This window comes from Chrysoperla carnea, chromosome 1 (assembly GCF_905475395.1).
Source record: "Chrysoperla carnea chromosome 1, inChrCarn1.1, whole genome shotgun sequence".
NCBI lineage: Eukaryota > Metazoa > Arthropoda > Insecta > Neuroptera > Chrysopidae > Chrysoperla > Chrysoperla carnea.
In genome coordinates this window covers 4,917,137-4,934,785 of record NC_058337.1, presented here as the reverse complement: position 1 = coordinate 4,934,785, position 17,649 = coordinate 4,917,137, and the positions used below count along the sequence as shown (strand labels likewise).

The following is a 17,649-nucleotide window of genomic DNA, read 5'->3' as shown; positions in this document are numbered from 1 at the left end:
TTTCTTTTTCTCGTTGAATCGTGTATAAAAACTTTTACGACGAATTCGATCTATCACAGATTCACTTTCATCACCGCTTGGTGATAATGCTGAACTATAATCACTAATCGGATGATGATATGAGTTATCAGCGTAATCTGGTGAACTAGCTGACCAATTTTCAACGCTTGAATCATCTCTTGGTGATAGTAAACCTTCATCTGTCGGTGATTTTGTTAGACCTTCGTTGTGATTGATATCAACTGATTGTGTTGGAGGTAAATTTAAACGAGGTAACTTTGAAAAATCTAATTGTAAACTTTTTCGTTTTGGATTTTCACTACCGATTTGATTTCCATTATTAATTGGAGTGTTTTCTGGAATATTAAGGCTTTTTCGTGCTTCTTTCGTTGTATCATCATTGATTTTTTGACTTTCACCTAAATCAATGCTACGCCGAAATATAGGTAATTTTGAAGTTACTTTTTTACTTTCTTCTTTTTCTAAACTACTTTCTTTTTTTATTTCATTCAGTTTTTCTATTTTATCTTTTCTATTCAATTCTATTGTTTTTTCCACTTTTTCCGCTTTTTGTTCTATTGGTTTTTCTATTTTCTGTTCTACTGGTTTTTCTATTTTTGTAACTTTTTCAACAGTCTCTTTATTTTCGTTTGAAAGTTTTTCCTTTTTAATTTTCGTTTTACTTTGTGATTCACTTGATTTTTTAGTTGATTTTGATGGAATTTTTGATTTTACTTTTACAGGAGTTTCAGTATTCGTTGGTGTACCTTCTTTGGTCGATTTTGAAATAGATTTTTTCGTTTCAGTTTTACTGCTAGTACTGCTGCTACTCACATCTTTCGTTGTTTTGCTGGTCGATGATTTTTTATTCTTTGGTTCTTCATACTTCTTAAACAAATTCAAAATTTTGCTAACTGATCTTTTCGAGATTTTCATGTTATTGTTATTATTAATCGAATTCAAACTTGATAAGTCTTCAACTGAAATTGCACGTTTTATAAGACCCGATTCCGTGATATGTTCTGTAGTTCGGGGTAAACTTTGTTCCCGTAACCGACGTATTGCATTTCCAACACGTGATAGTTTATCACCCTCATTAGTGCTTGATTCCGATGGCGTTGTACTAAATGAACGTAATTTTTCGAATTTCTTTTCTAATGAATGTAAAAATTTATTACGATTCGATGACGGTTTCGAATCACTTTTATCATCACTACTACTTGTTATTTTTTGTGGAGATAAACTTTTCTCCTTTACAGTTTTCGGTGGTGTAGAATCTTTTATCTGTTTTTTATCTTTCGCTTTAGGCGGTGAGTCTCTTTTCTCTGGGAAACTTTTTGGTCGAATTAATTTCGCAATTTTACTTTTTGTAGCTGCAATATCGATTGTATCCACTGGAGGAGATGTTATAGGGGATGTAATCGGAGATGTAAGAGGGGATGCAATTAACTCAGGTTTGGATTCTAATTTAATTGGTTTTTCGACGTCATTTTGTGATGCTTCACGCAACCCTAATCTCTTTTTTAATCGTTTATCACGAATTTCTTTTAATACTTTTTGTGTTTCTAATTCCCGTTCACTTTTTTCTTTCACTAGAACATTATCAGTAGTGACAGGAGGTGGTGTATCGTAAAAATCTGGTCGAAGAAATCTAGAAACTCTTCGAGGTGTCGATGTGTTTCTACGATCTAATGTACGACTTTTTAAATAATCACTTTTATAATCGTTCAACGTGGACGTTCGACTGCGTAATGGATCTGATGAATATGTATTCAAATATTTACTTAGCACAGATTTCTCGTCGTCGTATTCAGGTAGAGGTGGTTTGTAATACGATGAATTACGTGTCGAATCTAATAAACTATTTGAACGCATTGCTCGTCGTTGTTCGCGTTGTTTTCGATAATTTTCTAACAAACGACGATCACTTTCTGTTAAATCTGAATTATGTATGCCCGATAATATATTTTGATAGTCAGTACTTTCCGATCGGGAACTTAAATCTGTTGTATATTCAGATCGTGAACTCTCCGAAAATGGAGAGAATCTTTCACGACTCGATGATCGGGTTGCTGTTGATAATTGATCGTTTGGACTTAGTAAAGCTGATTTATTATAATTTGGGTCATAGCTCATTGAGCGACGATTCATAAAATCTGTTTTAATATTCGAGGTTGATTCGGCATTTTCATTTTGTTTAATAATTCTTTCTTGTTTTTTATTTTCCAAATCTTGATTTGAAATTTGATCGGTTTGTGGTAATTGACCTTCACTTGAACGTCGAGTTGAGTTTTCATTTTCAGATCGTACTGTATTTGAATTTTCACGTTTTGATAAAGTACGGGTAAGTTTCCTAGCTTGTGAAGGTGGTAATTGAGAGAGTAATTGTTGTTTAATACGGCGAGATAGACCAGGTGTTAAATAGGATAAAGCTACAGCGTCATTTTCGCTAAGTTTCAATTTTGATAAGTCTAAATCGGATAGGTTTAAGTCCTGTGTATTTTGATCATGTGAATCTGAAAATAAATAAAATTTATCATTCTTCAAAAATTTAAAAAAAATTAATTCAAAATATATGTGGAGTTATTTAAATCATGCATGTTATTTGACAGCAATTCTGGCACAATTCTACATCGTGCATTTCTGTATGAATCGTGCAGGAAATGTTTTCAACCAAAAAGCAGTTTTTCAGCGTGTTCAGAACTGTAATGTGTTCTATTCTTTTGCCCTGAAAAAGATTTTAGATATTCTGAATGTCTAAAATAGGTTACTAAGTACTTTGTTCTGAAAAAGCTGATTACCTTCTTCGTCTTTTCAATGGAAACTTCGAATGAGAAAAATCCGTTAATTTCGTATCTATATTTAAAGTAATAATTTATATTCACGTTCAAACTTGATTCCTTCGTTTACCTACAGGAAATTTGAATGTCTCACAGTAAGACTTTTGCTTACAAATTTCCTCGTTAGTGGGGAGTCATTTCATTTCATTTCAGAAATATAATGAATAGGAGATTTTGACTATCATGGACTGCTAATCGAGAGAAAATATCCGGTAAAACATAGGGGAACACCCTATGAAAAAATTTATAAAATCATGCTTATAATTACCTTTGGAGTTTCATTTCTATCTATTTTGGAGCATTCAATCTTCGCAGCTATTGTTAGAATAACACATGAAAAAAATCAAATTAGTCCAAAAAACACACTTCAAAACATAAAATAAAAAACATTAATAAACAAAAATTTAAAAAAAAATCGGTAATAATTGGTTTTATCAAAAACGCACACACAAAAAAAAAAAAAAAAATATTAATACAAATTATTAGAAAATCACACACTACGTCATAAAATTTTTAGGCCTTTGGTTACTTTTTTTTCTTTGTTGAATTTTATTTTTGTACACTTAATATTATTTTATTAAAAATTATGAGTATTAGCACACAAAATGTAGGTATTTGAGAATGTGTTGAGTCAACAAAATGAGATCTTTGTGTGAATAAATATGTATGCGGGCAATTTATGTTTTTGGTTTAATGATTTTTTTTTTTTGAATTGAGTCCTGAACTTTGAAATAGTTGTTCTACATAGTGAATCGAAATTTTAATTTCCTAATAATACTAATATTTTTGTTGGAACATAAAAAATTCAGCACGCAATTGTGTGCGAACGATCGCTACGCGCTAAAGCATTAGCGCGCCTGTCCTTGAAAATTCGCCGGTAAGTAGTATCTGCGAAGTTAGCTGTTTATGAGTATAAGTAGGTGAAGTTGCATAATGTACAAATTTAATAACAGCCCGTTTTTATTGAGACAACTTAGCGATCGCAGCGCCTCACTTATTTTGTCCGTATTACTGGGACACTATTTCCTACAGCGATCGTTCTCCTTCTCTCTAACCTTCATGGAAATTATGTTAAAAATGAGGTTATAAAAAAAGAAATATAATTTTTTAAATAGTAAAAGAAATATGAAGGTTCTTTGTGGGACGTTTCGTCAACCTCATTATGACATTCTCAGCAACTAATTTCATGAACAAACTTTACGAAACTATGTTACAAATTAGGTTAGGTTATATTGGCTGTCCACGAAGGACACACTTAGGCTATAGAGCCCATTGTGATACAGAGGCTGAGTGCACCTCCTTCATGCACATACCATGCACTACACCAGCCCATCACAACTATTAATTAAATTAATTCTGTTGCGATGTAGGGAATCGAACCCGCTACCCTAAGCATACCGCGGACGGAATTGGTTACGCCTTAACCAACTGAGCTAATAGGGCGACTCCCGCAACTAACTTCATGAACAAACTTTTCGAAATTACATTAAAAAATGAGGCTACAAGAAAAGAAATATAATTTTTGAAATAGTAAAGGGACTATATAGGCTAATTATATTTCGTCAACTTTATTGTGACTTTTTCACAGTAAGTTCAAAAAGAAAAGTAATAAAGATTTGAAATGGTAATAGAAATAAAGATATGTTCAGAACTCAATGATAATACAAATTATTTCACAAAATCTCTATCTAAAAATTTCAAAAAAATGAATTTTTGTTAAAAAAAATTGGTAAGCGAAAGTTAGTATATTTTGTATATATATATATATATTATATGAGGGTATTTTGTGCATACCGATATTGGGAGATTGTTTTGCATTGTGGTGCAGCTCATTTTGTCTAAGTAGTACAACAGGCGATTAAGATGGTGGGGCTGCGCCGCCTCCAAGCGTTGGCACATGCACCGTGACGCGCACGCGAGCTGCAACCCAACAATTTTATTGAATATTTCACTTTTATACAGCCATATTTAAAACAATATAATTATTAAACAAATTATTTAATTTTCTTAAAATATATTCATAGCCATACAAATTTTCGCCAAAAGTATACTTGTATTAATAAATAATCTTTCATTGGAAAATTCGATGGTATTTACTATTGTTAGTTCTTTTCGGAGATTTTTGTTCAATTCTAAGAGTGAACTCTAAATATAGAAAAAGTTAATTGCAAAAATATTGAGAAAAATACAGAACGGTGCCAAAAAAAATTTCTCAAAGTTGGATCAAATATGAACGAGATTAGGCAACCGGTTCTGATTGTGTTAAGAAAAGTGTCAGAATTAGTTCTGTTAGCGGCGCGAAAGTAAATGACTGTGCAAGAGCTACATCCGTTAACTGGGAAATGGTTTTTTCTAAATTTACATATTCGCGAGGCTGTAAAACAGATGGAAATCCTGCTGGACTTCATAATATGAAGAATTTGAAGGCGGAAGTCATATTCTTAGTAAGTAAGTAAGATTATTTCGTCTTCGATAGACGTCTGTGTATTCCTGGATTCAACTATTATTAACCGGGAAAAATTAAGCGTATCTGGCGTTTAAAGGCACAATTAATATCTTTTTGTGATGAATTCGAAAAGTTTTCGATTTGTTGGGCTTTCGATAAAAATCTCGTTCATATTTGATCCATTCTCGTATTATTAGTAAAAAAAATCTGTGTCATCACTGATAACAGAAGGCAATTCGTATTTATAAATAAACACTTTTTTTTTATATGTAAATCACAATTTTAACGATTCATTTTCCTAAATTGGAAAACTTCCAATATTTATTTAAAATTTGAAATGTAGGCTAAGAAAATATATTTATACAATTTAAATTCTTAAAAAAAATTGTTGTAGAAAAGCTTTGAGAAACAGACTTAATCGATTTTTTGAGTCAAAGTGTGTGTATGTCTTATGTTTGGTAAGTAGTAAAAATTTAGTCAGCGAGTCTCTGTGTTAATCAGTTTATATCAGAAACAATACATACCTAGATTCCCAAACCAGTTCAATATTGGATTACACCAAAGCCATTTATAAAGAACCATTGTACTTTAAACGTGGATGTCTCTATCATTAGGTTAGGTTAGGTTTGAGTTTCTGTCCTGCGGTGGGACATTCTTAGACCACAGGGTTCATTGTGATACCGAAAAGGATTGGCCCATCACCGGCCACTACTCCATGAACCATTTGGAGCTGTTTAATAATAGCACGAGGGCTTTGGCGTCAACGGACTTCAGTTCGACGTCAACGGGCTTCACGGCTTTCATTTTCAGTCCATCGTCTCATGGGAAAAGCTGGACAGTGACAGAGAAGATGAAATATCGTTTCTTTCTCCTCCCTACTGTGACAACTCTTGCAATAATCGTGATACACTGTCAGGTGACACTGACAGTTCTGCTAAAAGAGAACGCCTACGATTTCCACTGTATCGTACGCTACAGTGATCCAGCAGCCGAAATCGAGATTTTCAGAGAAAATCCTGCAATCTACTTTCCTTTCTAACTTAAATGCGTCGGTATAAAATACCACGCCCTTTGGATTAGTTAAGTTCTCACCCCAATCCTATCTGCAGGGGATTTTTACTGAGAACTTGTTCCCGAAATTAGGAAGGGGTAGAACATAGTCGGCGGATCTTGGATGTGAGTACCTTCTTAATATCCGTGCATGATCATAATATGTCTCAGTCCCGGGTGAGAAAAGATTTGGTCTGAGACCCGCAACTGCTGTGCATTTCTCTTCAAAGAAAACAGTTGGCAAGAGGTGCAGAATTACCTCAAGTGCTTTGGGTGGTGTTGTCCGTCTCTATCGTTAAGAATTTTAGAAAAAGAAATGCTCTGAGACATTTAATTTCATTGTTAACATTTACAAGTGAATATTCTATCTAGATAATAAAAGTTAACCTTTGGCATTTATAATTTTAGCTAGAGACATCTGGAGATACATGTAAGAATTATTTATCATGAACTTTTTTGTGTGTATGAAAAAAAAAAACCGCTAAGCAATCTTATGTGTTGCTTCTGATCAAAATTTACCGTAAAATTGTTATTTTATTTAATATTATCTGATTAACACTAGTTATCGCTTTGGATAAATAATCTTATACAATTCATTAAAAGAGTATTCTTTTATTTGACTTAACGCGTTTTTATTTCCGCCATATTATCAAACCAATATTATTATGCCGTCATTTATTAAGTATTTGAAAAAAAAATCTAAAAAGGACCAACTACAAAAAGTATGAAATAGAACAAACATATTTCCGTTAAGAGTTTTGAGTCGCCGCCATTCTTAATTCAAAAAATTAAATTTTTGTTACCTTTTCAGAAATGAGATCAAAAAATGTATAGTATAGTTTTTAAAACTTAATTACCAATTAATTTGATCTCGTTAGTAATAGATTTATTTTGGGAAAAGTATCTTTTCACGCGATTAAATAAAAAAAGAATACTTTTTTAAATGTGGAGTATTAATTTTATTTAGTTTTGAGTATCATACGAAAATTTAATTAGAATAATATTAAGTTTTCTATTTTTTTTAACCGTAGTGTATGATTTTCTAATAACAAAAAAAATTATATTAAAAAAAAAAAAACAAAAATTTCAAATAATGGCAAAAAAAAATCATATTTTTCTTGTTTAATATTCATATCAAAATGCAAATCCATTATTTAGCTCTACAAAACTTCTACTGAATATTATTATAACTAACGTTTAGTTATTAGTACAGTGAAATTTGTTTATAACGATGCCGTTTATAATGACAATTCGTTTATGATGACTGTTTTTCGAGGATTATAAGACTTTTATGTTTTTACTTGGTAGAATCAGACAAGGTATACTCTTATGAAAGGCAGGAGTAGGATGGGGACATTCTCTTACTCTCTCACACGGTACACAGTCACCGCCATATTGCTTATGTCATATTTGTTGATAATAAATATGTAAAAAAATTATTAAACAAATAAATCAACTTGACAGTTCGAATGTAAACAAACAATCAATATGGCGGTAACTGGGTACCGTGTGAGAGAGATTACCGCGAGTGAGAGCATTCTCCCACCCTACGCCTACCTGCACAAAGAGCATACCTTGTCTGATTCTACCAAGTGTTTTTATAAATCTTACTTCACAAATGGTAAGTAATCAAGTGGTCTAAATTGGAACTACTGAAAAAGCGGTCCACTTCCTGTTTAATAGTACAAATTTTTATCGCCAGTTGGCGGGATTTATGTGACTTCAATTTGAATATTTTAAGGTAAGCACAAGTATTGCCATCTGGTAGTCGAAATTACAACTACTGAATACGGATCTACTTCTGATTTTAATTAGTACGAATTATAAACGCCAGTTGGCGAGTTGCAACTCTCAGTTATCAAGAACCGTTTTTAATGACGACCTTTTAGTATTTCTTTTCGATATCATTATAAACGAACTTCACAGTTTTATTCTCAATTATTTTTTAAAAGTATAATTTTTTTGTTGTTACACGAGTATTTTTACGTGTCATGATACGAAAAATTCGTGCGCGCGTTGAATAAATCGTTTAAATACAAGTTGAAACATCATAATATTTATTTAATAATTTTTTGTACTGTGTAAATGATCCAGACTTTTTAGGATTTTATCGTAAAAAAATTCTAGTGAAGAACAATAATCGAATGAAATTTGAGGGGATTTTAACGATCTTCTACCAAAGTACCAACAGGTTATGGTCAAAAAAGATTAGTCTTTAGTATACATTTTACATACGATCAATTCTCTTTATGCTCTACGACACAGAAACTGGAGCGGATAATGACTTCCCAGGTAGTAACTATAAAAAACTATATTTATAGATTTCTAGATTTCTTCACTAGGTTTTTTTTTTCGTAGACAAAAAGATAATGATTCGATTAAAACGAATTATTTATCTAAAAAATAAATCAGGTGAGCTTTCAAATCATACCTCTAGGTAGCGTTTGAGATGTTGTGGTAGCTGGAGCTGTTGCTTCACCTGAATTTGAATCGGTGCTAAATCGACTAGTGCTCGTACGTCTCCATGGTGCTTGTTTTAAACCATTATTTGCTTCAGTTGATTGAGGCTCGCGTTCACGACTAAATGAACGACCAAATGAGTTCCTGAATAAATTAATAATTAAATTTATTTATTGGTAATTTATTTTAGCGTAAAACTACCGAGTCTTACAGATCATGCACGATTTAAAGCTATATGAAATATAAAAATGCGCATGATCCGATGAGACCCTCTAGCTTTTTCTATTGATGAGTATGATAATTGTTTCGGTAGTGTGATTTTGTAATTATTTCAATATTTGTATGATGGCGATTTTATTTTAAGTTGTGATTCGGCGACCGTTTAGATTGTTAGACATGAAGCCTCGCATAATTCATACTTATACAGTATGCCCCAGGAGAAACGGACGCCCCTTATTGCATCAAGGGGCGTCCGTTTCTCATTCTCTTCCATTTTTTACACATTTAAATACTTGCACATGTATGCATGCGTATACGCCAGCGTTTAAAATCTCGCGTCTCATCCTCGCAATTTCTTCCTATTTCTACTGCCTTGCCACTGTAGCGCGCTTCTTTTCATCTTATAATTTTATTTTCTACCTGATGTAACAAGGCCCCCCTTTACTCCTAGGACACCCTGTATAAGAGTTTAGGATTTTCTGTCTTATTGATTCGCATTTGCTTGCATAAGATTTTGATGTATTTTAGATATGATCTGATTTGACTTGATCCCGTTTTTTTTGATCCCGTTGCATTTGTTTCTCGTGAGAGCTCATTTGGGCTTGACGTAGCCAATGTTTGGAATAATAAAAATGATGTATTATGTGTTATTGAAGACATAGAAAATGGACTACACTTGCAAGAAAATATTTTAAATTTCCTAATAACTATTTATCATTTTTAAAAGTTTTTGATTACTAATAAAAATAGATCAATTAATATAGGAAATGAATGTGTAAAAAAAGATCGGAATAAACTAATCTATAATGTGTTTATCTACTGCTCTAATTTTATAAATACATGCATTGATACTTTGTAGTGAAATTAAAAATGAAAATGGCTGACTTCTTGAAACTTGAAGACTACTGATATTGATGGAAACTAGTCAATAATTTAATCAGTGATATCCTGCTGATATATTTCTCTGAAAAAGTCTTGAAAACTCTAAAAAAAAAAACTTTTAACAAAAAGAAAACCGACTTCAAAAGAAAAACTTTTCCAAAACAAATTAAAATGCACTAAAAAGTAAAAAAATAACGATAATAATAACGAGTCGGTGTCAGCCAAGGAAACAATTCTGACAGAACAGCTTGGCTGACACCGACTCCAAAAATAACAATAATTTTAACTACATTATATTATCGTTATTTGTTTACTTTTTAGTGCACTTTAATTTGTTTTGGAAAAGTTTTTCTTTTGAAGTCGATTTTCTTTTTGTTAAAAGTTTTTTTTATTTATTGATTTTTAGTGAACTTGAAGTGCACTAACTAATTTATCACTAAAAAAAGAATCATCGAAATCGGTTGGCGTGATTTAGAGTTATTCGTCCTCTTGTCGTGCATACTTAATGCAAATTTCAGACTTTTATGATTTTCTCATGGATGTTGTTATCAAAACTCAATAAAAATGAAATGGGACCACACGGGAAGCACTAGCTTTCAAATAGATAAAGAATTATCAAAATCGGTTCACCCAGTCGAAAGTTCTGAGGTAACAAACATTAAAAAAAAATAAAAATACAGTCGAATTGATAACCTCCTCCTTTTTTGTTTGAAGTCGGTTAATAAATTGTAATACTTTGGTTTCTTTTAAGTAAAAGGTTCATTTTTTACTTAAAAAATGATTGATGAGGGACCAATGAGGAATTTTTTATTCAGTTCTTTATATTTTAAAAAACTCTGCTCATTCTGCTTTTATTATTCTATTAAACAATTCTTAATAATTCTACCAAAAAGTCCGAAATCTCAAAGAATATTTGACTTATTTAGAGTTGTTGAGAGTTTATTAGACTTAATTTTTCACATTTTCAATACTTTTTTAAGACAAGTTTTTCAAAGAAATATTTCTACCAAGGCAATGAAATTAAAATTGAGTGTGGTGCCATATTCTATGTCTGTGGGCTGTGGGCTACTGTATACTGTAATCATTTCACACTTACGTAGTATATACAGTAGTTGTAGTAGTCTCACTCCTGTAGCTACATTTACTGTAGTGTGAGCTTGCATAATATGTTTTTAAAATGTATTATTTGACATCAAAATTTTGGTTTTAACACATAATAAATAATTATCAAAACATTTAATTCAATATTTCAAGATAAAAGAACATACCTAAATGGTTCACGGCTATGTAAATTATCCCAGAAATTATCACGTCCAAAATGACTTAGGAGACGACTGCTAGGAAAACCAGGACGTCCACCATCTTCAACATTTAATCGTTGAGTTAAACTTCTAACCTGTAAAAGGAAATTAAAGTGTAAAATAATTCTTGAATATCATATTTTAAGGTACTTACTCTTGAAAGAAGTGTGGAAAACAAATTTTCAGCTGTTAATAATTCAAATCCATCATCATCATCTTCTTCGCCCGAACTTAGTGAATCAGCATGTTCTAATCTTTTGTTTGGTCTCGTACTTCTACAGAAATTTAGAACAATTTTAATAAACTTTTAAAAATAAGAACAATTTTTCTGGGTATCCTCTTGACCAAGATTTTCAGGATAAGACAAATGAAATAGTGAATAACAGAAAGGAGCTTCGGAATGGCTCTAGAAATCTCTTTCAGGTTTGAGGTAAGTTATCAAACTTATCAGTAATAATAAATAACAAAAAGAGAGGTTCCACAAGTGGGTCCCTAGTACCTAGACCAAGAATCCTCTGTGCCATCCTTGAAAACGATCTGTCACCCGAAGGCGAGACGTCTTCGAGTAAGAAGCGCTATTAAAATCGGATGAAGCTATAGGATTCTGTCGAAGCCAGACGCCACGCGGAAAGCACATAACTTCTCCGCCGGAATCTTTCCCAAGATTGATGAACCCAAGATTTCGGACCCGAACATTCTGAAATCTGATCAGTAACTTAATCCGAATAGAATGTCTGGGCGTGACAGTGTATCATGATTATCGATGCTTCATCTTCTCTGTCATTGCCCACCTCTTGCCACGAAGAGGCGGATTCATTTGAGTCAGCCTTTCTTTGGCGATCTCTCCGACCTGAGGTCCGTTGATGTCAAATGGTTCATGCAGTAGTGGCCGGGGAAGGGCCAACCCCTTTTGGGTATCACAACGGATCCTATGTTCTAAGTGTGTCCCGCCCCAGGACAGCAATTCTAACTTAAACTTACCTGGATCGAATAGGATTTAAATTAAATATAGTTATGGAAATGGTATTCCTTGACAAAAAGATATAATACGAACCTTAGCCTATGTAGGTGAATTCTATCTTTGCGTGAATCTTCATTATCACTATCTCTTCCAACGGAACCATGACGATGTAAAGTTGAGAATGGAGATTCATCCTCGGAACCATCACGATCGCTTAATAAAGAACTGAAATGGTTAAAAATATGAATTCAACAAAATATTTTTTAAACAATGCAGCGCAAAAGTAATCAAACTATTTATTTATTGCGTGTATGATTCCTTTTGCGCCACTTTGTACAATAGAGTCAAAACTATGTACGTACTTCATTCTCCTTGGTCGTCCAAAACGAGATGTACTGCTAAATTTGCTAGTTGGTGTGCCCGATTCTGAAGGCTCTAAACTACCTGCTCGTGGTGTCACATAACCACCACCTTCAATGGCAATTGGAATAATAAATTCTCTAGGTGATTTTCGAATTGGTTCTTGTTGTGTCGATGTACTATCTGTATCAGAATCTTGAGTTGATTGTCTTGAAACACTACTGGCACTGAAAAGTAATTAATAATTAGCTTAATTAAATTCGAATAAGTATTTCTCAGAAGTTAATTAGCAGAAGTTAAAAATGTGTTTCTTTCGTATTTGTTGAAATTTAACGGGTAGGAAAGTTTGTTTTTAACTGCTAATTAACTTTTAAGACTATCGTTGATTAAATAATGAATATAATACCGTTGTCCTTGGCTAAATGTACGTTGTACTCTAGGCGCGGGAGGTTTGGTTGGAGGAGATCGCATTCCTGATGGACTTTCTTCTTCCAAAGCAATAGGAATAATTCTTTCTTTTGTTTTTTCTGGTTCCAATGAAGTTGAGCTAAAATCAAACCATTAATTTAAACAAAATATAATAATTTGTATGATTTTCCAAAAAAAAAATATTTACCGGAAACCAAGATGTGGAGCAGCAGATACAGGAAATGCTACTTCGGAGCGTTGAGTTTTCAACCTTGGATGACTATTATCAATACGATGTTGCATTTCTGTCTTGAATTCCATTGTTGCTGGTTTTGGTTGCGGATAACTTAATGTTATTTCTGCTTTAGAAGTTTTCCGTCTAGGCAACGTGGCAGATTTTAAATTGACTTCGATTGAAGATGTTTTGGTATCACTGTCTTCGTCAAGATTGCTCTTATCGGCTTCTCCTTTCTTTTGTATTGTTTCTTGAATATATTTTGTGTCCTCAGGTGTTGTTACCTGAACTGTAGCAGTACGCATTTCAGGACCTACTTGTAATTTAAATTGACGCTTGTTATCATGACCAGGAGGTGATAAAGGTGATACCAAGTTCGCAATACCTCCAGAAGCTGATCGTCCACTAACACCAAACGGTACAGGTGGTTTTCGTATCATTGTTGGTCGAGATTTTGATTTTCTAGCACCTTCTCTATCAATAGCATTCGAAATAACACTCACTGCATGTTTCACCATTTCACGTTTTTCGTCTTCAACAGATTTGTCCGAATTGTCTGTCGTTGGAGAAACTTCATTTGATACTGGAGAGACTTCATTTACTGGCTTTGTTTCAACTTTATCTGCATTTTCTACTTCAGCTGGTTTTTTATTTTCATCAAGCACAGTTTTCTTAGACAAGGATGTTTTCACAGGAGATGAGTTAGTTAAACTAGCTCTACGTTCAAATGCTTGTTTAAAACCACCAACATTAACTCCTGGAATAAATATTTTCTTTGGTTTTTCAGGTAGATTTGTTTTTTGATCATTAGAAGACGCCATATTTTGGAATTTTTCAGCGGTTTCAAATATTTTTGATCGTCTTCGTTCAATTGGTTTCGTAGGTGGTTGAGCGATTTCTTCATTTTTCTCAGCAGACTCTTCACCATTTTCCAATTTAACTTCATTTTTGTCCGTAGGACTTTGTGGAACAACTTCCGTTTCTTTAGCTTCATCCGGTATAGCTTCGTTATTATCACCCAAAACTTTTTTCTTCGACACTTTTGGAACATCTTCTGTACTTTTGATTTGTTTTTCATTTGTAATATTTTCTTTGTCTACGTTATTTTCATTTGGTAAATTTTCTACATCAGATTCTTCGATTATTTTATTTTCTATAATTTCTGGTTTTGGTTTCTTTGATTTAACTGATTTTCGTTTTTCTCTGCTTGCTATACTTTTCTTATTTGCTTCTTCTATTAATTCTGTACACATTGCGCCTTCTTCTTGAGGTGGCGAAACTGATAAATTACTTTCTTCTTTATTGTCAATAATTGGCAAATCACCATTCTGTGATTCTACTTCCATTGTTATTGTCAAGTTTTTCTGTAGTTCATTTGCCGTAGGTGTATCAGATGACGGTGAATTTTGTTCTTCTTCGACTAATTTTGCAGTAGTATCAATTTTATCAGCTTTGCTTCTGCTGGAAGATCTATGAGATCGTCTATCAACTGAACTATCACGGTCTTTTTTTCTTGATCGTTCTTTTCTCTTCGCTCCACTACTCGCTTGATTTGCATTTTCTGTACTAACAGTTACTTCTAATTTTCGTTTTGGTGAACTAGTATTTGTGTCATCTTCAACGATATCACGTATTTTTTGTGTTGGAGCACGTTCCATAATACTTCCAACTGATTGTGAGCGTGCAGGTACATTTGCGTCAGGTAACGTTTCGTTTTCCGCCACATTTTCAGCACTAGCTATAACTAACTTATCACTTCCAATTTGTGGAGGTGGTGGTGCTATTGATAAAAGTAAATCTAAGCGCACTGGTGTTTGATTTGCAAGATCTTCGGCTATATCTAAACAAGATTCATCGTGACCTTCATTCACCCACCAATGCGAACATATTTTTTCCATGTCTGCACGCCTACTTGCAGAAACAGTTAACATTTCTCGGATTAATGGAGATGCCGCTAAAATTAAATTATTATATTTAATTTTCGTTTTAAAAGTATGGGATAAAGTAATCACCCTAACTTATTTTTGGAAGTTTTTAGCACTCTAGTTAAAGATCTCTGAGACTGGCTTAATACAAATAAGCCGGAAAAAAGTTTCCCAATAGGACCCCAAGGAACATTCAGAATGGGGCATCAAGGCGAAATGCTGCTAGAAATTTAGGGTAATTACTTTTGCACAGATTCTTAAACTTACGACTTGGTGTTTTCGGTTCAAAATAATCGCCTTGAGATATTTGTTTAACAAGTCTTTTGAAATTACTACCATCAAATGGCATGGCACCGTACACTAAAGTATAAAGCAATACTCCCAACGACCAACAATCAACTTCCGGACCATGATATGGTGTTCCTTTTACAATTTCCGGTGAAGCATACAATGGTGATCCACAAAATGTGGAAAGTAATCGTGTTTCATCGAAAACATTCGATAGTCCAAAATCAGCAATCTATTAAAAATCAAAAGGAATTAATTATTCTGTGAAAAATTTTGTATTTTTTATAATAATTACTTTTGCATTGCCATTTTCGTCAAGTAAAATATTTTCTAGTTTCAAATCTCGATGGCAAATTTTGTGTTTATGGCAATAATAAACTGCGGTAGCAATTTGTCGAAATATTCGTCTGGCTTCTTCTTCTAATAATACTTTTCTTTCAGATAAATAGTCATATAATTCTCCTCCGGCTGCATATTCCATTACCAAAACCATTTTTTCTCGATTTTCGAATACTAAAAAAGACAAATTTAACTCATTCTTCTAGAATAATAGTTTGGGAAAAGTCATAGCTCCATTTGTGTTTTTGTATGTAATAGAGGGACAGATCGAGTTCAAAAAATGCTAACAGTAAAATTTTTTGTCTCTTTGGCGCAAGTCCTTTTAGTGTAAATAACTTCCAAGGTGAACACTCTCAGGTGTAGTGACATTACTATCTTCACCGACAGCCAAGCAGCCCTAAAATCTTTCAGCTCAGTCTATCTAACATCAAAGGTAACACAGGACTGTCGTACGTCTTTAAATGAGCTGGCGGAACAAATGAATGTAAACCTGGTATGGGTACCGGGACACAGAGACATTCCAGGGAATTGTGAAGTCGACGAGCTTGCTAGAAATGTCAGAATTCTGTCGGACACAAGCCTCAAGCTGCTTCTTAAAGAGAATATCTTAAAAAGGGTCAATCTTAGATGAAGAGAGATGCGTACTTGTGATACTACAAGACAGATCTGGTCTCAATCGTGGGTGTTCCGAAGATCTTATATCCCTTCCTGAGCCTTACAATGTATCAAAACTACTGCTGGCGCTGTCACAGTGGGGAGAAGGAAGAAACAAACAATATCTCATATTCTCTGTCACTGTTCAACTCTTGTCAAGAGGAGATGGAGAACCGCTCAAAATGGTTAATGGAGTAGTGACCGGGGATGGACCAACCCTTTTTTGGTATCCCAACGGACCCTATGCTCTAATTGTGTTCATTCCAGGACAGCCACTCTAATCTAACCTAATGACTTCCAAAATGAATCTTATTAAAAAATATAAATAAAAATTTTACCTTCGTATATGTGAATAATATTTGGATGTTGTACCGATGACATAATTTGAATTTCTCGACGAATTCGAATTAAATCTGCTTCTGTTTCGATTTTACATTTTTTTATTGTTTTTATAGCTACTTCTTGACCAGTTTCTTTATTGATACCTAATTGTACTTTACCATACGTTCCTTGTCCCAATTTTTTAATTATATCGAACCTGTAACAATAACAAAATCATGTGTTCAATGAATTAAATCTCGAATTGAATTTTATCTGAATTACCTTTGTTTTAATTTTTTTCGATGATTATGAAGACGAACACCTCCCGTACTCTCGATACCGCTCATAATATTATTTATATTTGCTTCTCCGACAACCATTTTGAATACTGGAATAAAATAGAAAAAGTTAAAAATGTTTTTTTTGGTAAAAATCAGTGTGCGATAAATCTTAATACATAATTATTTTTGAATTTAGGGTGTGTTTAATAAAATATGGTAACGTTAAGTACAATTGAGAATACTACAAAGTCATAGCGTAGTAGAATTAATTGAAGATGTTCAGTGAATTGAAGATGCTTTCATTGAGAGATTTCTTTCATAATAAGGAGTAGTATTGACATTAAATTCTATGTTTATTCATATCATATTTTTGTTTTGATTTTTATAATTTTAATGAGAAAAGTACAGGCTTGGATATAATTATTTTTCAGTTAAATTCATATCCTGTGTTAGTCGAAGAAATAAAGCAATGAACTGTCGATTTTGTGGACAGTAAGACGAATCGGCATACGGTTTTTTGCATTCGATTCGTGAGGGTGTCTAAAACTTTGAAAACAATAGGTGATGAGGAAGAAATGCCAATCTGGAAAAGCTGGAAACTAAATATCGATGTAATTAAGTCTTATTTTGTTACTCTGGAGTTTTTGGACTCACTGAGTTCGAATATACCAACGAAAAT

The 17,649-nt window shown here is 33.1% G+C and overlaps 1 protein-coding gene across 2 annotated transcripts in view; it reads right to left on the bottom strand.

Annotated features, from left to right (window-relative positions):
- Positions 1–2,344: 2,344 nt before the first annotated feature.
- Positions 2,345–17,649, bottom strand: part of LOC123304868 (probable serine/threonine-protein kinase MARK-C) — a 30,569-nt gene continuing 15,264 nt past the window's right edge. The window contains exons 2-14 of one of the 2 annotated variants that reach the window (XM_044886433.1): positions 16,972–17,077; positions 16,707–16,906; positions 15,671–15,888; positions 15,355–15,607; positions 13,136–15,116; positions 12,926–13,066; positions 12,522–12,746; positions 12,253–12,384; positions 11,353–11,473; positions 11,166–11,293; positions 8,768–8,940; positions 3,109–3,155; positions 2,345–2,516 (exon numbers count right to left, since the gene is read on the bottom strand). In XM_044886433.1, coding sequence (XP_044742368.1) covers positions 2,487–2,516; positions 3,109–3,155; positions 8,768–8,940; positions 11,166–11,293; positions 11,353–11,473; positions 12,253–12,384; positions 12,522–12,746; positions 12,926–13,066; positions 13,136–15,116; positions 15,355–15,607; positions 15,671–15,888; positions 16,707–16,906; positions 16,972–17,069 — 3,747 coding nt within the window. In that variant the 5' untranslated portion in view covers positions 17,070–17,077 and the 3' untranslated portion in view covers positions 2,345–2,486. Of the gene's footprint in view, positions 2,517–3,108; positions 3,156–4,634; positions 4,761–8,767; positions 8,941–11,165; positions 11,294–11,352; positions 11,474–12,252; positions 12,385–12,521; positions 12,747–12,925; positions 13,067–13,135; positions 15,117–15,354; positions 15,608–15,670; positions 15,889–16,706; positions 16,907–16,971; positions 17,078–17,649 lie in introns of both variants that reach the window. The other variant, XR_006536808.1, reaches the window with a different exon arrangement.